The sequence below is a fragment of the Drosophila teissieri genome, chromosome 3L (genome assembly GCF_016746235.2).
Source record: "Drosophila teissieri strain GT53w chromosome 3L, Prin_Dtei_1.1, whole genome shotgun sequence".
Classification (NCBI taxonomy): domain Eukaryota; kingdom Metazoa; phylum Arthropoda; class Insecta; order Diptera; family Drosophilidae; genus Drosophila; species Drosophila teissieri.
The window spans coordinates 6,879,028-6,900,825 of record NC_053031.1 but is presented as its reverse complement, the minus strand read 5'-3'; the positions used below and the strand labels follow the sequence as shown (position 1 = coordinate 6,900,825).

The following is a 21,798-nucleotide window of genomic DNA, read 5'->3' as shown; positions in this document are numbered from 1 at the left end:
TTCCTTCGCAGCCATGCCAGCCATTAGGGCCAATTTGTAAACGGCAACTAATTTGGCCCACAAATAAACAGCGAATAAGATTAAGGTGGGCCAAATACGCCAATGCGATTAATGGTGATTGCAAGGCTGATATTGTAAGGCAATTAGATTGATTTTATTTTTCGATTAGCTTAAAATTCGTATGGCCTACAAGTACAAGAGTCAGAGTTTGAAGTTGAAAATCGATTAGATATCGTTGTGCGCTATATGCTCGTTACTCTAGTTTGTCTAAGGACTACATATCACATATCCGGATATTATCTGTATTCTATTTAGATGCTAGTAAAAACCTACACGCTACTTAACAAAGAAAAATCAATTAATTGGACGGGGAAGCATAGTTCCCTCAAAAAGGTACTTCTAGTAGTAGATCCGTGTAAAATTGTGTCCTGTTTGTGAGGAAGTATTTGGGTTTCTAGGCGATCTCTAATCATAAAGCGCTTGAAGCTTAAAAAGCAATTTGCATTTACCATTTGATGATGTTTTGCAATATTATCACAAAGTGTTCCTACAATATAGCCTAGACTTGCATGTAGCGATAGTTGGCAGTCGAACTACTGCGGTATTGACCCTCGCTCAGCTTAACGTACTGCCCCAGGAAGTTGAGCACGATGGCGCTGCGGCACATATTGTGCAGGCAGCCCAGCAGATGGGGCGTCAGGATGGTGGTCAGTATGTAGGCCAGCTGGGGCATCCTGTCCGTGTGGCCCAGTGGGCACAGCCAGTAGCCCCGTCGCACCGCGTCCCTGGTGTGGTGTGTGATGAAGGCACAGAGTAGGGATCCCAGCATAAGACTGGTCCGGAAGTAGTTCAAACAGGCGGTGCACATGTAGAACAGCAGCAGCACCACTATAATGCTGGAGCAGTGGAGGAAGGGTCGCTTGGACAGATTGGTGGCATCCTGCGTGCAAGTTATAGGAACTTGGTTAGTGCGTGTTTCACCTAGTTAATGCATACTCACCTCCAGATACAGGGAACGAGCCTCCACAAAGTGGTCCAAGTCAATGAACGATGACACAACGAAGCAGGTGAAAATCAATATCCAGCCGAACAACTGCGAGGTGCGCTCGTAGAATTGTGTGGCGAACGTGATGCCCGTGAGTGCTCCAATGGCCGCATGTGTGGCATTGTCGGCCAGAGCCTTCAGCAGTGGATGCTGGGTCAGCTCCACGAAGTTGTCCCCCAGCAGACACGTAATGGTCACCAAGGTTGTCAGCACGATTCGCATATAGACCATTGTGTGGCAGTGGGGCATCGATTTCTGCAAGTCTGCTCTACTTTTCCGGCTGGCGAGGCTCTGGTTTCCGGCAATTGGACGGATTCACTTGGTTGCCCTGGGTGCACTTACTCCTGCAGTTGCTGCTCCACGTAATCTTCGCTGCGGTATTGGCCACGTACTGCTGGCATCTTGTTTACACGCAATTCGTGGTATAACCGGCGATTGGCAAGGATATTTGTTGTGGATGTGCGCACATAAAAATATCTAACAATATTTGCTCGAGTAAATAAATACTTATCGATAGCATTCGGCGACCTCTCTATCGATATTTTTTACATCAAGCAAATATACTGTAAGCCGTTACAAAATACCACGCAATCGAAATTCAAAATATCCGCTGTAACTGATGTTTTTTTATGGATTTTATCGTTTCAAGTTTATTTTAACTGCTGTAAAGAAATATTTAATACTTCTTTTACAGCAGAGAATTCAAGTCAACACATGCTGATTTTCTATTTCTACAAGTAACCGGTACAAGAATATTTTTCATATATATTTCTTATCGAGAACAGTACTATACGATAAGGGTAAAGCTGGGTTTTCTAAGTTTTCACTTTTATTGAAGGGCTAGATACATTTTCCAATATTTTCATCAAGAAATTTAATCCTTGTTTATAAAATAACTGAATGACTAGGGCAAAAATAGGCCGCCGGGTAAGATTTATAGCACATGCCAGTGAATGTCAATGGAAGTACTTCTGATGATAAGAGTAAAACAGACATACACAAAACACTCAAGTAAAATGACGTTAGAAAGTTACTTGTTGCTTTTGGGATTTCCCTTACAAAGGGTTGCGTTTAATTTATTATTCATAATAATTTAGCTATATTTGTAGAATCAGAAGCAGGCACTATAAACGTTAAAGGGATAGTATTTGCTCTTGATGGCCTGTCGAGCATGAGCCACACGCTCTCCATTGTGATACGAGTCCAAAATGGCATGGTCCTCAGCACTCAGCTTGAAGTCGAAGACATTGAAGTTCTCCTCGATGCGCTTGGGATTGGAGGACTTGGGCAGCGGAATGGTTCCCAGCTCAATCTGGAATATGGTAATCATAATGAGAGATCCAGTGGAACATTAGGCCGTAATCCAAATCCCTACCACATATCGGATGAGCACTTGGGCAATGGACTTGTTGTACTTGTCTGCGATGGCCTGCACCTTGCCATCGTACATGAAGGTGGGCGTCCTCAGCTCGGCATTGTGCCTGCCCAGTGGACTGAAGGCGGTCACCAGGATCCCATTCTTCTTGCAGAGGGCAATCAGATTTTTCTGATCCAACGCGGGGTGCACCTCAATCTGCGCACAGAACAATATATAAATATTAAGTGAAAAACTGTAGGGAACTTAGTGTGACTGATTGTTACCTGATTGTGGATGGGCTTGATCTTGCAGTTGGCCAACAGGCGCGTCAACTGCTCCTCGTTGAAATTGGAAACGCCAATGCTTTTGGTGAGGCCCAGGTCTACCAACTTCTCCATGGCGCCCCAAGTGTCCAGATAATCAATGTCCCTGTAGTTTGGAGTAAGTGAACGTAATAAGATAAGATATAAGCACAGGCGCATTTCACAATAACTTTTAAGTTTTCCCAGTTTACTCACACAAGTTCCACCTCCCCATTGGCATCTTTGGGTATCAGTTCGTTATCACCTCGATATTTGTAGGAGAAAGGCCAGTGAATCAGATAGAGGTCAACGTAATCCAGGCCAATGTTCGCCAAGGTCTTTCGGCAGGCGTACTCCACCCTCTCCGGCTCATGGAAGTTGCACCAGAGCTGCGGAAGGATTAGTATTGGTCAAGGATTAGTTTATGATGCACCTGCCATTGACCCATGCCAACTGACCTTGGTGGTGATGAATATGTCCTCCCGCTTGATGACGCCCTCGGCAATCTTCTTCCGAACTGCCGCACCCACTTCGGCCTCATTTCCGTAGAAGTAGGCGGTGTCGATGTGCCGGTAGCCCACATCAATCGCATGGAGAACTGCCCGTTCGCAATCGCCTTCCGTCGACTGAAATCACAAGTCATCAGTAACGTTAGCGGTTCTTCAAATGACGTTAACCCGGCGACTGATAAGCGACATTCCTGATCCGTATCGGATCTGCTGTGATCAGCCACTCAATGTCATACCGCGAAGGTGCCCAGTCCGATTCCCTGGATGTGGGTTCCGTCGTTGTGCTTGAAGTAGTACTCCACTTTCCCGGTCATCTTCCCTGTTACAAAGTTGAACGCCGAATGCCCGGGTGGCTCGTTGCCCCCCTGTTATAAGGTTTTTCAATGGGCCCGCAGAACCTTCAAAAGACCTTTTTCATTTGCAGATAAAACGTGGCCAAGCTGGCAAAAAAAATAGTTTCTGGCGTGGGAAGTAGGGTATATGCTAGTTGTCCTAACCCATATGTTATGTGTTGGAAATTTGATTTTTAAAACGAAACTATTATTAATTATAAATTCGAAGTGATCATTCAAAACCTATGTAAAATCCCATTTGGAAATTTGTGGGAACACTTTTGAAAAACATTTATCGATAGTTTGATAGTTTAGCGGCGCGCAAAGCTCATTCACAAAGTAAACGTTATCGCTAGTTTTGTTTATTTACATATCACATGTGGGCTTGTTTATATGGTTTTCCTTTTTCAGATGTTAATTTTTGCAATCTGCCTTGCAGTTGTGAATAATGGAAGTCGGACAAGTGTTGGCGAAATTGCATTAGCCCAAATGATCTTGATTAAATGGAATTTTCCATGCCAAGCCTGCTCCAAAAACTAGATGATCGCGCGAAAGCTCTCTCTCAAATCACTAAATGGTCAGCAGGGGTGTCCAAAAAGGGGTTCATCTAAGGATAAATTATATATTTACAAAATACATTTTTTGCTTATTGATTTCATATGTGACTTGAAAGAAACTGTGTAGTAAATGTACTATAAATATTGCACCTCTATAAGAATTTCAAACCCCCTTGGAAATATTAACCACGCCCTTGACCGCGAATCAGAAATAGTTGATAAGACTAAAATATATGTATTGAGTATGAACTCTAACAAAATACCTAAAATTAAAAATAAAGCGTTAATATGTAAAAATCAAGTGTGTTTGTCTTACTAATCTTCTTTCCTTAAATAAATATATATATTATAGATAATTAAATAACAGATCTCAAAAATAATGATTGGTGTATATTTTCAAAAACATGTATTTACACAAAATATCAGATGTAACAACCACTTTAATATCAAACATTGCACCTCCTTTTCGGCTCAAAACTCGATGTTAAATGGGTAGTTCTTGCTCTTGATGGCGTGGGTCATCGGAATCAGGCGTTCTCCAGTGTGATACGAATCCAGAACGGCGTGATCCTCAGCATCCAGCTGGAAGTCGAAGATCTTGAAGTTCTCCTCGATTCGCTTGGGGTTCGAGGACTTGGGCAGCGGGATAGTTCCAATCTCAATCTATTTTGATAGTAATAATCTTAGTAAGAATTTCTTGCTCATTAGGCATATATCCTAATCCGTACCAGATACCGGAGCACCACTTGGGCGGTGGACTTCTTGTACTTGTCTCCAATGGCCTGCACCTTGGCATCGTAGATATAGTTGGGCGTCTTCTCAGCAGGATTGGGTCTGCCCAGGGGACAATAGGCGGTCACCACAATGTCATTCTCCTTGCACAGCGCAATCAATTTCTTCTGGTTCAACGCGGGATGACATTCGATCTGGAAAATGGTCTATTAGGCATACGAAACCCTGGGCGAAACCACAATTGACGCACCTGGTTGTGGATTGGCTTGATCTTGCAGTTGGCCAGCAGGCGAGTCAACTGCTCCGAGTTGAAATTGGATACGCCGATGCTTTTGGTCAGGCCCAGTTCCACCAGCTTCTCCATGGCGCGCCAGGTGTCCAGGTAATCGATATCGCTGTAATTACAAAAATGTAGCTCATTAAGGCTTATACAAATACGAACTGAACACACCCACATTTGGAAAGTAATTGACTAAATTAAAAATATGTCTTTGTTACCCACTTGAGTTCCACCTCGCCCTTGGCATCGGTGGGCATCATCTCGTTGTCGCCGCGGTAGACGTAGGAGTAGGGCCAGTGCATCAGGTAGAGATCCACGTACTGCAGTCCAAAGTTCTGCAGGGTCTTGCGGCAGGCGTACTCCACCCTCTCCGGCTCATGGAAGTGGCACCATAACTGCGAGTATAGATTACCATTTTAGGATGATGGCCATTCCATAAGTAGAGGTATAAGCAGTGCTCACCTTGGTGGTGATGTGGATGTCCTCCCGCTTGATGACGCCCTCGGCAATCTTCCGCTGGACAGCTGCACCCACTTCGTTCTCGTTCTCGTAGAAGTAGGCGGTGTCTATGTGCCGGTAGCCCGCATCAATCGCATGCAGCGTGGCCCGCTCGCAATCTCCACCAAGCGACTGGAAAAGGGCGGATCATTTTATAATGGGATATCAAATGTGCCGAACTGATAACCATCGAAGACGTGATCTTCGAGGCGTAATCTTACCGTGTAGGTGCCCAAGCCGATGGACTGAATTTGGGTGCCGTTGCTGTGCTTCACGTATGGAATTTTGCTGGACATCTTGGCGGTTCCGCAGTTGCTCGCTGACTGAACAAACTCAGATAGTCAGTTTGTTCTGGAGCTCTCCTGGAGCTCTCTCACAAAGTTCTGAGGAAAGCTCTGAGTGCTTCGAAAAGCTGGCCAATATTGGCGGGAAGATAAGGTCCACCTATGGTAACCTGTTTGAAACGGTTTTTTGAATTTGTAGTTAGGAATATAAATATATGTAATATACTTCAAGCTATACAAGCTGATTCTTTAGCATTAGAATTCAAGTTTCTTAGAATATGAAAGCAAAGTTTGATTTAGTAATACTGGTACTCTAGTAACTTCTATGACTGCAGGATAATGTGGAATCTCGGCTAAGCACCACACCTATTTATGAGGAGTATAAAAGCTCTGCCTGGGGTACTTTTGGTGGGGCGCATGAGTGGAGCTTTCTTGGGAGGACGGAACGCTTTGGAAGCGGCACAACATCTGTTATTCAAAGAGGCACAATGTACCAGACCTTGCCACCGTCGCACAAGTGAAGGAATTTTCGAAGCGCCTGGTGAGTTCCCACCCGAGGCATTTGTGGAGCAGAAAATCACTCCAACGAGTGTCTGGATCCCAAAAAGTGTTACTGTGCTAATAGCTAAGGTTTAAATGCATACAGAGAAGTCCCTAGTGCGTTATAACTCCAAGTCCTTCGAAGGATCGAAGTGAAAGTGCGCTGCAATCTATAAATACTCCTTGGATACTGACTAGACCAAGTCCAAGTCCAAGAGCCACCATTTCCACTTGCTCCAAGGAACCAAGTGCGTGTCGTAGCTGGCTCATTGGTTTCGCCTTGGTGTGGTCTAGTTATTTTTCGGATTGCCATGGAGGTGTAGAAGGTGACTGCCGTCGAGCCTTGGCTAGCTGAAAATTATTGTATTGTAATTTCAGTATACGCAGCACGCCGACCACTGCGCATGCCACAAAACCCGGACTCCGAGCTCACACCCCCTGCAATCGGGGCCAGCAGAAAAGCTGAGGGGCGGCGAAAAGTGGGAGGAACAGCAGGTGACACCTGCAGCAGCACCTGCCCATCGGGAGCCCAAGGAACTGGCTATTTGGGAACCAATATTACCCAATTCAAGCTGCAAAAAATACAAACAGGCAGCTAAGGAAACCACACGGAAATACACGGAATCCCAAAAAAATAAAAGAATCCAAGCAGAAACCAACTCTCGAAGGAATCTCGGATCTAAAAGCCAAAGGAACTGAACAAATTCTCTGAGCTAAGAACCCATAGTAAGTCCAACAATGGCGGCTGTGGTCCACGGATGCAGCAGTCCGCGTCAGCGATCCTGCAATGGCAGCAGCTCACCAGGTGGCCACCACGGGTCCACGCCCTCCTCCGCCTACCCGACCATGCCCAAGTACTCGCGCACCGCCAGCCAGACACTGTACGCCACCAGTCAGCAGATCTTCGGAGGTGGAGGCGGCATGGCGGATGCGAGCTATGGATACGGTATGTCCTCCTCCGGCGGACAGCGACCACTGTCCGCTTCCGCACTGCCGGAAACGGCGGCGGCCAGCCGGAACTATTGGGGTCACCACAACGCCTTCTATCACACGGGCGGCAGGCATTACAGCAAGAGGAAGTCCGCCGTGGAGCTGCTGGCGGAGTCCAAGCCGTTCTACATCAAATCCGAGGCGGTTTTCGAGCGACTGCAGCAGGCGAGCTACCGCAATGGCGGTGGTAACAACGGAGCCAGCGGGAAGAGAGGACGTCGGCCGGAGGAGTCGCATGGTCACCACTATGACATGGAGGACAGGCGGTACATGAGTCTCAATCTCAGTCGGCAGCAGCAGGTGCAACAGCAGGTGCAGCAGCAAGTGCAGCAGCAGCAACAACAACAGCAGCAGCAGCAACAGCAGTATCTGCACAACCACCATGGTCACCCACACCAGCACCCACACTCGCACTCCCGCCACGCCCAGGGCCAAGGTCAAGGACGAAACGGAGGCGCTGCCGTGAACAACAACCTCCTGCAGCACAAGCTGCGCATGCTGCTGGGTTCGGAGACGGGCAAGGAGCGCAACGGTGGCACCTTGAGGCGCCACGAGATGAGCGACGGCAGCGCGGAGCTGCTGCCCACGGATTACGGCGAGGAGGAGATGGGCGGTCAGGCGGGCGCCCTGCGGATCCCACCGCCCCTCTACATGCCCACCACCCACGGCTATGGGCGGGACGGCGAGGAGCCACTGGTGCTCACCGAGAACTATCGACCCATCAGCCCGCCCGCCGAATATGCGGCAAAGTCGGGACAGGCTCACAACGATCGATACAGGTGAGTTATATGGCTTAACTACTTTATAGGGCAACTTAAAGATAATGAATAGGAGGTGGGACTTGTGAGATAGTAATCATCAATGCTACAAGTCCACAGTTGAGAATCATCCTTTGATCAAGACCTCATTTAGCAACATGCCTGAAAGTATGCAACAAAACGCATGTAGTCCGAAAATACCATTGACTCGTGACTCCGAAAGCATAATGTAAATATGCATTGCATACTTTTAGGCATAAATCAGAACAAATTCACCCGAAGTTGATCCCAATTATTTGATACCTCATTTACCATCTACCAATTACCAGATACAACTACCAGCGCTCGTACTCGCACTCCCACGAGGTTCCCAACACGGGCGAGGATCGCAGCGCTCCCTATCCCTCCGGCGACTACAACATCAACAGCCACAAGTCGCTGCCGGATCTGCACACGCAGATAAGTCGCCACTCGCCGCACAGCGAGATCCTGAGCTGCTGCAGCCGTGGCAATCGATCGATCAAGTCCGCCGGCGAGTCCTCGATCAACCGCGACTCCGGCGGCAGTTCCGGTCACTACACCCATCGCAGCGAGCCCTGCTACAAGAGGGAGCGGCAGCGCGAAGTGGCAGGCAGCGCGGCTCCGGCGAGCGGCACGATCAAAAACTGCTGCACCTTGGTGGCCGCCACTCGCAGGGACAGTGGCTCCTCCACGCAGCACAGTGCCAACTCCTACTGTGGCTATGTCACGCCCGCCGGCGACTACAGCGGCATGGGTGGTGGCCGGAATACGGAGTGTTTGGATTGCCGCTGCAAGCAGGACACCACAATGGGCTCGGACTATCTGCTGAACTTCACGCCCACACCGGAGGTGCCAGAGGCCTTCCAGGATGACTACACCCCAACGCCGCCATCGCCCAGGCTCAAGACGCAAACGCCACGATACTCGAGCTCCTCCAGCCAGCAGCTGCACACCAGTTCGCAGGGCTACACGAGCATCAATCACTCGCAGAGCTCGCTGGTCCAGAGCCCCGGATCGGCGCCCTCCGTGGACGACATCAGTCCACCGCCCATCCAGTTCAAGAGGCAGCGGTGCATCCGCTTCAAGAACAGGAACCGACTGCCAGTTCAAGGAGGTAGGAACTCAGATTAATTTAAGGCTCACATGATCATTGGTTTATAATCTTCATGTAGAAATGGGAGGACCACCAGGATCAGGCGGAGGCCTCGTGGCCCCAGGATCAGGAGGCATGGGCACGGCCAGCGGTGTCCTGGCCGCCTACAAGCAGCATCGGGGCAGCGTGGACCACGAAAACGTCTTCTTCCCCAAAGGTTTCTCCTCGGAGGTGTACCACAACAGCTTGGACATGGAGCGGGAGGCCCTGAATGCCAGCATCTCGGAGCTGGAGAAGTTCTTCGATCGCCTGGGACTGAATGACGAGGCCTTCCACGAGATCTACAGCCAACCGAGGAGGCACCACTCGGAGACGGATGACGCCTCCGATGATTCCAGCACGGTTTTCTTCTCGGACGTGAGCACCGTGGACTCGATGAGATTGCCGGACAGCACGGAAACCCAGCCGCAGACCACACAGGCGTACAGACCCTCGGAGCCGCCGTCGATTGTCGAGCGGAATGCCAGGATCATCAAGTGGCTGTGCAACTGCAAGAAGATGCAGTGCACCTGAGAATCGCCGGGGCAGTGCAGCTGCGGATTCGGATTTGGATTTGGATTCGGACGCTAAGTGCTCCACTGATTTATGGATTCCACACGACCACCCTGTTTAGCACGCGACTGCGAATTAATGCAAAAAATACAAATCACTGATGGGTGGGTGAATCTTGGGACTTGCAGATCGTAGAAAGATAAGATAAGGACGAAAAGTAATCTATCGAATTTTAGCTTTTCACTATATAGAACATCATTTCTGTTGGCTAACAAACTGATTGCATATCCCCCTTAAAGAAAAATAGTATATATGCAATTGACTTTATAGAACTAATAGTCGAATTTCATTTTAACGAATATAACAATTTTTTAATGGCACTTGTTTTCCTTACAATGTTAAGAGCCGCAAAAATCAAAGGATTTAATACAAAGTACTCAGAAAAAGAAGATTATTATAAACATATTTCCAAGCTACTAATATATGCAGAAAATATTTCAATTCATTTGTTGAACTTGCAAAAACCAAGAGAAAAACTTAACAAATTTCAAACAGTAAAAATAAAATGAAAGAGCATACAAATGAAAATGATCAATACAACATTCCTAACAAAAACCCAACATTTCAGTTAGTTTTTAAATTAAATATTGAATTCACAAACAAGCAAATTCGCAAGCATTACTCGGAGATTACTTTTGGCCCCTATGTTGTGTTAATCCAAAACAGTCACCCACCTGTCCACAAAAACACTGCTCAAAAAGTCAAGTTAAGTCAGTTGAATGTTTCGAACATGATTAGCATGGTTAGCCTCACCTACCTGTACAATGGAACTAGGAATTACGAGCGGGAGTCTCGATTTTGGATGTGAGTATCTCCTCTTTTAAGCTGCGACCGTTCTCGCGCAGATCAATTACACCATTGATATTTGTATTGCCAACGGTAATGATATTGTCTTACGTATACTAATCAACTAGCAAGCGATCGTTCATATTACTCTTATACACAGCGGTATTATTAGATGAATTATTGTACAATTAGTTCTCGTAACTTGAATATACTTACATATATACGACTAGTTGCCAAAACCAGAAACAAAAACAGTACACGAAACCACTAAAAACCACAAATTGAAATTGAAATGAACCTACCTATTTATGTAATTGTACATGGTTTGCATGGCGAATAAATAAAATATTTATGATTATCAAATTAATTGAAATATATATAGAAAATCAATGGAACAAATGTTGTTTTATTATTATGTTGTAAAGTTTGTAACATTAAGCAATTGATGGAGTTTTACAATCTCTTTAGTTCTCGTTGCTACGAGGATTTTGAATTTGGCGGTAAGCGAAACGGGCAACAGAGCTGCCAGATCGTGGACGTAGCAAGTATTGTTAACCGATTCGGCGTTGCCAAGCTATTGAATGCAACTGTTCAGATTTTCGAAAGAGTCAAATTTATATTCATTTGAAACACAGATGCGATATATAACTTTTGTCTTGTTTATTTATCAGTTATAATTTGCAGAAACTGCATGTCATGTTTACTTAGGAAATGCACCCCACGTTTATTGTTGTATTCAACTATTATTAAACATCCTAAATAAAAGTGGATTATCTCATTGCGACTGTTGCATGACCCACATATTAAAACACCTGTGGGATCTGGAAGTATATATATATAGAGCGATTTCAGGCAGTAAGTCATTACCAGTGCATGACTTTAAACAGACAGGAGCTGAGATGAGGAAATTAGTTATATCCCTAGCGGTGCTGCAACTGATATCCCTGGCCTTGGGTCATAATGTAAGCTGGAGTGTTGGGAATTTAGTTTTGGTGATCCTTTAGAATTGCATCCTCTAGAATCCCTGGGAGCAGCAGCCCACGCCGATAAAGAAGGTGCCGGTGCCAGTGCCTGTTCCGGTGCCAGTTCCCGTGCCAGTTCCTGTTTATCCCAAGGATGGAGGTGGTGGTGGCGGCGGGGGAGGAGGCGGAGGAAGCGGCAGTGGAGGAGGTGGCGGCGGAGGAAGTGGAAGTGGAGGAGGTGGCGGCGGAGGAAGCGGAAGTGGGGGTGGAGGCGGTGGCGATGTCGGCGGAACTTGCCCGCGTCCTTCGCCCGAAGCTTTACGGGTAAGTGTGGATTAAATAAATCCCTCGGACAGCTTTAAAGCAAACTCCAAACCGATCTCTCTGCTTCACGTTGCAGTGCCTGCGGGAATGGGCCTGTCAGTACGTCATCCGGCTGGATCTGCGGTAAGTGGCAACTTCCGGTTGAGTTCTGCAGGATATTCTCGCTCATATATCTGCTCCTTTTCGTGCAATTGCTTTGACAGCTGCCTGCTCACTTTAAATGGCAACCCATTGCTGGGCAATCTCATTTCCATACCCGGCATCACCGGCGGCGGCAGCAGCAGCGGCGGCGGTGGCATCTTGGGTGGTCTCCTGGGTGGCAAATAGGACCAGGCGGTGGCGAAAATGTGCTCACATTAAACCCAATAAAGTTGCTGCCGCACTGGCGAAAAAATTGTATTCCCACGCAGGATTGCAATAGAAGTGCTTTCTTTAGATGAAACCATTGAACGGAAGAAATATAAATTCATATAAATTCAATTTTAATTTAAATATGCTTTTCATTGTTAAAATTGTATTACTATTTTACGATTTATCATATAAATTAATATTCAACTTAAATTGTTTCATAAAAATAAAATAGCTTAACATTCGCTTATTGTTCTCACATTTATTATGTAAATATACCTTAATTGGTAGTAACTGGATATGTAAAATACAACGCGGCTAAAAAGGATAAAAGCTCAAGCCGTAGATCCTGCGGACATGGTGGTGCAGGGCTCCCCGCGAGCAGCTGGGGCATCGATAGCTCTCCCGCAGCACCTTGTGGATGCAGTTGCGCCCGAAGAGGTGGCCACAGGGCAGGGACACCAGGACATGCCTGCCGTGTGGCTCACATTTCAGTTCGCAGATGGAGCAGACGTTGATTTCGTACATGTAGTCCAGTGCCTCGTTGACCGCATTCACCTGGCCGAGCATCTGGGCAATGCGATCCACGAGCGGAGTGGAGGACTCATATCTCGATATCTCTTCCTCCAAACTGGAGAGCATCTCTTCGCGCCTGCTGTTGTACAGATGCATCCGGAAAGTGCTCGATTCCAGTTGGACTAGTCGCTGTGCTGGAGTGGCGAAACGCTGCTCGGGAGTCAGCTGTTGAAGGTCCTTCTCCTGCTTTTGCAGCTCCTCCAACAAGTCCTTGATTTTATGTAGATGTAACATTATTACGAACGAACTTTGACATCTAGCTTCGAATTCTACTTGGAGAGGTAGCAAGACTCAAAAAAAGACTCGATATTTTATTGTGATAATCTTTATTACTGAATGCTCTTAAAATAATCATAAGCATGGCTTACAACTCAGAATTTTTGACTGTGTACGAGTGCCATTGGCTTGGACGGAATCGAATTGAGAATCGGGCGGGGTGGAATCGGGGGACACGGATTGGAATTGCTGCTCCTGTTAATGGGCAGCCAATAATCCTTAGTATTGGCATCGGTGTAAAAATGGCGATAATCGCTGGCATAACCGTTAACTTGATTATTGTTTAAGTGCCACGCAATTAAGCCGGGCAATTCTCAAATTAGCCTGGATGGTCGGGCACTCATGGCTTATTTTCAGTATGACCATTGCCATCTCATCTCATCTCATCTCATCTCATCTGCCATGTCCTTAGGTCCTTAGGTCCTTGGGTCCTGCAATTGAACTCCTGGCCTTTAACTTTAAAGTATTGGCAGTTGGCGAGCGGAGGTGCAGAGCAGCAGAGGAGCAGGGAAGCCGCCTGCGAGAAGCTTGTGCTCTCGAATAAAGTCGCAAATCATTGAAGCATATGCAATTATTCATTTTGAGGTTGAATGCGCTCGAACGCACACAATGATACAAGAACACGGTCCTGGCAGCCTCTGTGTGTGTGTGCGTGTGTGTCTGTGAGTGCGCGTTGGTGTATATGACTGTTTGTGTGTGTGCGAGTGCAAATACTCGCTTATATGTGATTGTACGCAGTGAAATTTAAATTCAGGAGCTGTTTCTTAAACGAGGATGCTCCATAAAACTCGCTTTTACTACGCATAGTTTTCGTCGCTTTTTTGTGGCATTTCTTCTGGGGTTTTTCCGTTTGCTTTTCCTTTATACAGCCACACATTTTTTTTTTCTTCGTTGCCCTCCTTCTACACCAAGTATTTTTGCCTTCCTTTTAATGCCCTCTTGATTGCAGCCCGATTTCGTCTGCAGATAAAGCAGAAACCCCCCCAGCCCGCCAACCGCCGCGAAGGACACTCCATCTTGGTTAATCCATTACTTGCATCCAACGGCTCAATAGTCTGGGACCTTCCAATTTCCTTTGCCCTTTTATAATTAACTTTATGTGTATGTATTTAGTTTTATTGCTCGTTAGACAGCCGGGCTGTGAGACAATGAAACAACAATTTGTGATCGCCCCCAATCAGCCAGGACTCCCCAAAAAAATCCTCCAAGACCCCAAACTCCCCAACGCCCAACACCCATGCCCTTTCCTCAATAAAGCCGAACCGCAACGTGTGTAGGCCATTTTGGAGTTTCACTCGGGCCAGCCGTTGCCATTATATTAATTACGAACGTTTGCGCCACACAGCTTCCTGGCCAGGACCCATCCTGCCTGTTGTCCCGTTGTCCTGTAGTCCTGTAGTCCCGTTGTCCCGGTGTCCGTGTGTCCTTCCATCCGCCCATTTGAGGGGTGCCCGCTACTCCCTAATGGGCACAACAAGTAAATCACACTCAAAGCTCCAAGGCGATTCCAGCGACGAGCTTCGAGGACTCCAAAGCCGAAACACAACCCGAAACTGAACTGAACTGAAACAGAAACTGATGCTGAAACAGAAACTGAAACCCAAAAGGACCGAATAATTTCCATTGAATGTGTGAAACTTGCACAGCTCTTAACGAGCTTGGGTCCACAGAAATTCACAAATTCAGAAATTCATTTAAGCGCGCCAGACAGGACGCACAATTCCTGGCTGCTGGGTTATGGCGATGGCCATGGCGATGGCGATGGTGACGAAGTCGTCGGGTGGGAATGGCATCGTTTAAAGCGACTTAACGTGCCTGGTAATTTTGCAAATTGTACAAATAATTAAGTTAGAGAACTCTTTTAAGTTTGTTTTAAACAGGGTCACGACCCCTTGAACTCGCCAAGCCAAAACATAGATTTAATTTCAGAGCAAAGTAGGCTTTTATTTCATCAAATGTGTGTATTATTTAACCCATGATTAATAGCGAAATAGTTGTCATATTTTTGCAGTGACCACATAAGTGAAATTAATGGTGCAAATGATTTATTGAGAAGCGATTGGTTGCCATTTGATTTCAACTCCTTTGAATTACGCCTCTTAAAAATAAGTCATTAAAGCTCAGGAGTGTTTACTTCCCCTTATAAAGTATTAAGTAAGTTAAATATTTATTTTGCTTTTAAATATATAGCATTTCAATGCTGATTGGTTTGATGGACTTAACACGTAGACTCGTAGAAATAAGTTTAAGCGGCAATTCTGCATTTATTCAATGCTTTAATCCGTTTTTCCTTTGATGGCCTCAAAGCTGGCTATATCCGATACCGTGGAGCTGGTCGGAGCAGGAGCATCGGATGTGGCTGGTGGGTTTGTAGTTTCCGCCTGGGGAGATTCGGTGACGAGACTCTGCGCAAAACGCAGAAAAACGATGATAAATTCAATTGGCTTTTATATGAAAACATCTTACTCAACGAAATATACATAAATATTCGCGACTCGAATGGAAAGTACATAAACGGTTTTATAATTTTGAAATTTAAGAGAACATTGCATTGTTTCTGATCTGAATCTGAATATATCTGAATATATTCTTAACTATCTGTGTAGTAAAAACGAAGTTCTACAAATTCTTATACATCAGTTGAACAGAAAACCAAGTAGTCCTTTGGACTCACCTTCGATTCGGCCTCCTTGAAGGCCTCGGCCAGTCCTGGATGGATTTCGCTGAGCGGCTCATCGCCATGTCGGATGTAGACGGGCACATGACCTTTGCGGGGCTCCAGCTCCTGGAAGGGCGCAGCTGGGGGAGAGTTTAATTACACGCCATTAAATTATGTTTCGCTTCATTTCTCCACTTTTCCACTTTTCCATTTTTCCACTTTTCCATTTGTGTTGCTGTGCGGTGCGGCTTATCAGCTGGCTAATCTGCGCCGCCTTGGCTATGACATACACCCGGAAGCCTTGAATCACGACAAAGCGTAATTATGACTAACGAGCCGCGTAGGAGAGAGAGAGCTTTGGGCCCCAAGACCCCCGCAAATAACTACGCCTCTGGCTGTTTGTCGGTTCTGGCGCTCGAAAACCTGTTTTTCGGCGCTCTCATGCCAAAACAATAGCCGCGAATATTTCAAGCAGATGTGCCATTAATATTAAGTATTTAGTGCTCGTAAATGTACGAGTACATCGTATTCCCAGGCCTTCTCATTCACTTACCCTCGGTGAGAAGTGCGACAACCAGGAACACCAGAACTCCCAGCAAGATGCTCTTTCCCAGGCTGGCGGACGTCTTGACCATGGCTATTCTCTGTTGGGAACTTCTCGCGATTTAATTGCGAACTGCGGACTGCGATCGACGCGACTCCAGACTCGAGACTCAGGCTAGATCGGCCATCGTCCAAGCTTAAATCTGACTCGACTCCAGCAAACTTGTGCCGGGCCAATTACTCATGGGTAGCAGCATCCAAGCACGCAGAGAAATCACCCACCAAATTGCTTGAATTTAAAGGAAATTGCAGTTTTTGTAATATATGCAAAGCAACTAATTATTTCATCAATATTTATAAAGGCAGCTAATCACTTCAGCTTGTTAAGTTCCCTAAATTGAATATGTGGAAAATATTTTACAGTGTGGGATATTTACCAAGCTGTGTTGTAATCACTTTGTATCCACTCTTCCCACCGTTGCACCTCTCTTGCCTCTGCAAGCGCCAACGCTGCTCCCCGTTTCTCGCAGTGCACTCGCAATGATGATGGCTCCGATGATGGCTGGTAATGAAGCTGTCGGCGAACTTTTCTCGCTGTGGTGGGGCACAAAAAGCTTTGGGCTCCGCGGCAATTGCCAGAGTTTGATGATGAGTGGCTGGAGGTGGGGGGCATTGGAAAAACAGCAAGGGCATGGGGGCATCGGGGGTTCTAACCCAGCATTTAGTGGCCTGTGGCGTTCCACTCCTGCGACGCCAACACACTCTGATTCCGCTCCTCAAGCTCAAACGTTATTCCATTTTTTCTGCTTTTTTTTGTAACTTGTTTCAAATTAATTGGGTCGTTAGAGAAGCCATTTGCGCGAAGAGGTTCGTCTTTTTTGCGCCCTGCTGCCAGTTATTTGGTCGCCCCGGCACTCTCCTTTGGAATTGTTTGCCCACTTTCGTTTTTGTTGAGTATTCAAATCGAGAAATTGCTGACATCTGTGAATGAAATGCCGCGGGTCTTCGTCGGTTGGATTGGGTTTTTGGTTGTACTGCAGCGGCGGAAATCGGAATACAAGCACTTGTATCTGCCTGCGATTACGCCATTGAATGCAAGTGGAGGACTCTGGGATCCGGCGGATTGGCAGGAGGCCTACTCAACTTGTCTGTGTGTGTTTGCCCGCCTCGATTGTTCCGCGTCCTTGATACAATTCCATTTTGATTTCGGCATTTCAAACCTGCCGCCCCCTGCCACTTCCTCCCTGCCCCCTGCCTTTGGCCGCACAGATTGCGAATCAAATTGTTGGGCAAATATTCAACAGAGTAAATATGTTTATGCCGAATCAAGCAATTTCATTTAAACACACTCCACATGACGAGGCACTTGTCCCCCCCTTTGTGAGTGTGTGATTGTGTGTGTGTGTGCCTGGCCCCATCCAGATTCCGATATAATGCCCAAGTGCTGCAGCTACTCTAGACATATATCTACTGCTATACTATATACTATATGCCATATGATGTGCAGCCATCTGCTGAATGCCGCTTGTTGACTGAGCTGCCCGTGTGGCTGCCACATTTGCATCGAATCGAATGGAATCGAATCAGCGATGCATAGTTTATTAGTTGCGCTGTAATTTGCCCTTAAAACAATGGCATCTAAACAAATCAGCCCTCTGCTCCCCTCTTACTTTCAGTGTAACGCACTTGTACTGGGCTCAAGTGCACTCAAAGTGCGTGTTCTCTGTGGGCCATTGAATTAACTTTCATTGAAGCCCGACGATTTCGAGTGGTTCTATTAATTAAAGTTTCAAAAAGTGAGCAAGCAGCTTTATTGCAATCATATAGTCATATACATATATGCAATGATAGGTGCTTAAAGAATTAATTTATATATGAAAATGGGTGCTTAAAGAATTAATTTAACTAAAGTGCTGTTGAGTGTGCATTTATTTTATTGTATTTTCCATAATTTTGCAAATTAATAAATTTATAGAAAACTAAAAATGTTATATAATAAGAAAGCTTCAATAAATTGTTTTTATTATACCATTTTCTTATCCGAAAAGACGAAATATTTTGTAATTTTGTTTTATTATCTGCAAAGAAGCTTTGCGTCATCGAATCTACTTACGTCAAACCCACTTCCGATGATTAAAACTCAGAAGGGAGTATTTGGTTTTCTCTGTCGTTTATTTAATATTTTTATGTATTTTATGTATGTTTATTTCCGAGGCTCTAAAAATAGTTACATGGCTGCACTAGTGTGTGGGTGTAGCTTTTATAACTATGATTCTAATTTATAATTCTTCCACTCATCGTGTCATATCGTTTTTGGATCTTGTCGTGGATGCTTCTTCGTGTTCTTTTGTTTGTTTCTCTTTTGGGGGGAAGTTTAATTCTCTGTTTGTTGTCATTTCCATAATGGATTCTTCTGGTGTGATTCTTCTGCTTTCGTTTCGTTTCGAATCGATTCAAATCGAATTGAATCGGTTCGCTTTCTCCGGCTACTCGCGTGTATTTAATTTAAGAATGGATTAGCTTTCTTTGGGATATAATAGGTTATATGCTCTACATATTTGCCGTAAAATCGCATGGCTATGCATGTGGGTATGTCTGTAGATGTCGGCTAGTGTCTAATAGTGTGTGTGGGGTCACGGGGTCATGGGGTCACGGGGTTATTAGTATAGCGGGGTGTTCATCTAGGTGTGATTAGTGGTGGTGTGTCTTTAAAGTCGATTATTTAACTCCTACGGAAGCTGAAACTAGTTGAACATTCTCTAACTAAAAGTAGAACAAGAACGAATGCTAAGTATCAAAAGGAAAAATCTGTTCTGATCTGATCTGTGAAAACTCCGACGGGCAGCGCCTTAAAATCGCTGTCCGCCCAACGCGGGAGTGGGCGTGGCATTGTATTGCATTCATACGTATTACTATATATATCTTTAGCTATATAGCTATATATTCCTGTGCGGCCAGGCGATCTCGCCGATCGGCCGTGTGGTCATTGAGTATATACTTGTATGTACTTGAATTGATCTTGAGTTACTTGAGGGATTCCTATTCGTCTTGCATTGGAAAAGTTGAGTTGAGATTCGGCTTATGATGTATATGTTTATGGTTCGCTGTAAGCATTTATATAAATAAGTTAAATATGTTTACTTATATACGTTGGTTGCATATATGCCGGTATGTATGTATATATTTTTTTTAATGAAGTATACAATATATTGCAATTTTAAATGTATATAACTGTTCAAGTCTTTTTGCATCTCTAATATATGAATATATAAATTAATATCTTTACGTTATTCATCGTTCATCATTATAAAATATCTCACCGTTCGATTTCTGCCCTTCTGTTTATTGTATAATAATCAAAATGTAATTGGTGTCTTTAATCTTGAAATTAATTGAACTCTTATCGAGAAGAAGTGAATGATAAACAGCTAAAGTTCCCGACTTCATTTTTAACAATTATAGAAATTAAAAGATACAATAAAGTATCAACTTATTGCAACTGTGTAATATTAACATGCCGATAAATACTGATCCGAAATTATAAAGATAAACGTCAGATGTTTAAACATGTTTACATATTATATTACATATAATTTAGTAAGTGAATAAAATAAAAAGAGAAATCGGGAGCACAGCTGCACATCTGTTTTGTAAGTGTTTCTGGGGGCTCTAATTAATTTTTGCAGTTGTGATTGGGGTATGTTGGTTTTGGGACTCAACTTGACGCGTGTATAAAACAAGGTTTCTGTGTAAAAATATTTTTAGCTTCAATCCATTCGAGTTCATCTTACTTTTAGCTCTTTGTCAATTTGTTTTGAGTTTCTCGTTTCTCGTTACTCGTTTTCATTTCATTTTTATTTTTTTGTGGTGTATAATGTGTATAAATAAATCTTACTCATAAATAAATCAATTAAACGCTCGCCTCAATATATAATCTATTTATATTCGTAATTATTTCATATATATTTTGAATGTAAAATTGCAAATCACATAATTGTTACCACTACTGTTCAATGGAATTCCTTATATACTTTTTTTTTGTTTTTTTTTTTGGTTTTTCATTGGTTTCTTTTTTTGGTTTTTGTTTGGTTTGCTTATGTGTATATAGGCATTTAATGCTATTTAAAACGCTATCAATAATCATCAATAAAGCCATGCATAAACACGATTTCGAACTATGGCCCTATAAACAATGCACATAGCACTCTCTGGTCTAAATTCTAATTCTGCCCCGATATTCTCGTATTCTAGATTCTAGATTCTAGAATTGCTGCCTAGAACTGCGACATGCGGCGTTACTTTACGTGGTTATCTACATGGCGCGCACGTATGTAGATACGATGTAATAATCCGTTGTTGCTATAAAATGTGGGCGTATTTGTTGTGTGAGAGTGTGTGTGTGTGGGGGGCGGGGTGTTTATAATTAATGGTTTCTTGCTCGTTGTATAATTAAGTTCGAATGGTTTTCAATATTTTGTTGTTACTTTGCATTTACTATTATTAATTTCGATATAAAACTGCCTCTTTTAAATATATTTATTTATTTGTAATATATTTATGTGTATATATATGCTTTAAAAAATAACCTCTATCGCGTCTGCCTCGTTCATCAATTCTTAAATTATGAAATAATCGTAATTGACAATTTAATTAAATTGTTTTCAAGTTTACTCTTTTGGTTTTGGTTTTTGTTTTCTTTTGGATTTTCTTTGCCCTTCGCATTTGGTTTTTGGAATAAAAACTACGCGTAAAATAAATACATGTTTGTGTATATATCAATACTTTTCGATTTTTTTTGTTTTTGCTTTATAGAATTACAAATTTTTGTATTTTTTTGTTTGGTTTTGGTTTGTTAAAAACTATGTCACTTAACTTTGGAATTGCTTTTAGTTATCATTTGTTTTACAAGTGCGTCTTCTACATCTATCATCATCATCATCGTTTCATCAACCTTTCTGCTATCTTCTCCATCTTCGACCTCCCAGAACATTGGGTATATGGGGATATATATTTCTATGTATATCCTTTGCGATCGGGGAGGATGTGTTCCTGTCCATAAGAAACCTTTGGCTGGGCCAAAGCTCGAGGGGTCGCGGGTACGGGGGTAGTTCTTGTAAAAAATTTAATTGTTTTTAAACATGTTTTTTTTGCATTTTATGTGGAGCTTGTATATGTACACGACGGGAGGGGGTCGGGGGACTCTAATGCTAGTAATAAAATAACTATTTCGTAAGTATAAGTACTTTGTTGCATGTGTATGAGAATGTCTTAATTGGGTTCGCGACTCCTTCGCCACTATATACTTTCCATACTTTGAATGTATTTATTTATGTTAAGTATTGTCCTTGTGATATGTTTCTAAATTGTTTTCTCATTAATTTTAATCATTTCTAAGTAATTGAAGTAGTTTTCCG

The 21,798-nt window shown here is 44.1% G+C and overlaps 7 protein-coding genes across 7 annotated transcripts; 2 read left to right on the top strand and 5 right to left on the bottom strand.

Annotated features, from left to right (window-relative positions):
- Positions 1–130: 130 nt before the first annotated feature.
- LOC122617162 (transmembrane protein 267) lies at positions 131–1,540 on the bottom strand. Its single transcript, XM_043792889.1, has 2 exons — positions 1,001–1,540; positions 131–940 (listed from the first exon to the last, which is right to left on the bottom strand). Exons 1-2 carry the CDS (start codon positions 1,292–1,294, stop codon positions 560–562), a joined length of 675 nt encoding a protein of 224 aa, XP_043648824.1. The 5' UTR covers positions 1,295–1,540; the 3' UTR covers positions 131–559.
- A 535-nt stretch (positions 1,541–2,075) lies between these two features.
- Positions 2,076–3,829, bottom strand: LOC122616275 (aldo-keto reductase family 1 member B1). The gene is made up of 6 exons (XM_043791677.1): positions 3,450–3,829; positions 3,163–3,330; positions 2,921–3,093; positions 2,687–2,831; positions 2,421–2,618; positions 2,076–2,357 (listed from the first exon to the last, which is right to left on the bottom strand). The coding sequence occupies exons 1-6, from the start codon at positions 3,525–3,527 to the stop codon at positions 2,157–2,159; spliced, it is 963 nt and encodes a 320-aa protein (XP_043647612.1). The 5' UTR covers positions 3,528–3,829; the 3' UTR covers positions 2,076–2,156.
- Positions 3,830–4,472: 643 nt separating this feature from the next.
- On the bottom strand, positions 4,473–5,986 carry LOC122616384 (aldo-keto reductase family 1 member B1). Its single transcript, XM_043791823.1, has 6 exons — positions 5,834–5,986; positions 5,577–5,744; positions 5,337–5,509; positions 5,085–5,229; positions 4,831–5,028; positions 4,473–4,765 (listed from the first exon to the last, which is right to left on the bottom strand). The coding sequence occupies exons 1-6, from the start codon at positions 5,906–5,908 to the stop codon at positions 4,574–4,576; spliced, it is 951 nt and encodes a 316-aa protein (XP_043647758.1). The 5' UTR covers positions 5,909–5,986; the 3' UTR covers positions 4,473–4,573.
- A 1,188-nt stretch (positions 5,987–7,174) lies between these two features.
- On the top strand, positions 7,175–9,871 carry LOC122617630. Its single transcript, XM_043793556.1, has 3 exons — positions 7,175–8,205; positions 8,514–9,319; positions 9,378–9,871. Exons 1-3 carry the CDS (start codon positions 7,175–7,177, stop codon positions 9,869–9,871), a joined length of 2,331 nt encoding a protein of 776 aa, XP_043649491.1.
- A 1,724-nt stretch (positions 9,872–11,595) lies between these two features.
- Positions 11,596–12,309, top strand: LOC122618086 (glycine-rich cell wall structural protein 1). The gene is made up of 4 exons (XM_043794220.1): positions 11,596–11,658; positions 11,716–11,982; positions 12,059–12,105; positions 12,186–12,309. Exons 1-4 carry the CDS (start codon positions 11,596–11,598, stop codon positions 12,307–12,309), a joined length of 501 nt encoding a protein of 166 aa, XP_043650155.1.
- A 271-nt stretch (positions 12,310–12,580) lies between these two features.
- LOC122617811 (E3 ubiquitin-protein ligase RFWD3) lies at positions 12,581–13,171 on the bottom strand. Its single transcript, XM_043793799.1, has one exon. The coding sequence runs from the start codon at positions 13,138–13,140 to the stop codon at positions 12,649–12,651; it is 492 nt and encodes a 163-aa protein (XP_043649734.1). The 5' UTR covers positions 13,141–13,171; the 3' UTR covers positions 12,581–12,648.
- Positions 13,172–15,148: 1,977 nt separating this feature from the next.
- LOC122617493 lies at positions 15,149–16,566 on the bottom strand. The gene is made up of 3 exons (XM_043793375.1): positions 16,395–16,566; positions 15,857–15,981; positions 15,149–15,587 (listed from the first exon to the last, which is right to left on the bottom strand). Exons 1-3 carry the CDS (start codon positions 16,474–16,476, stop codon positions 15,459–15,461), a joined length of 336 nt encoding a protein of 111 aa, XP_043649310.1. The 5' UTR covers positions 16,477–16,566; the 3' UTR covers positions 15,149–15,458.
- Between the last annotated feature and the right edge of the window lie 5,232 nt (positions 16,567–21,798).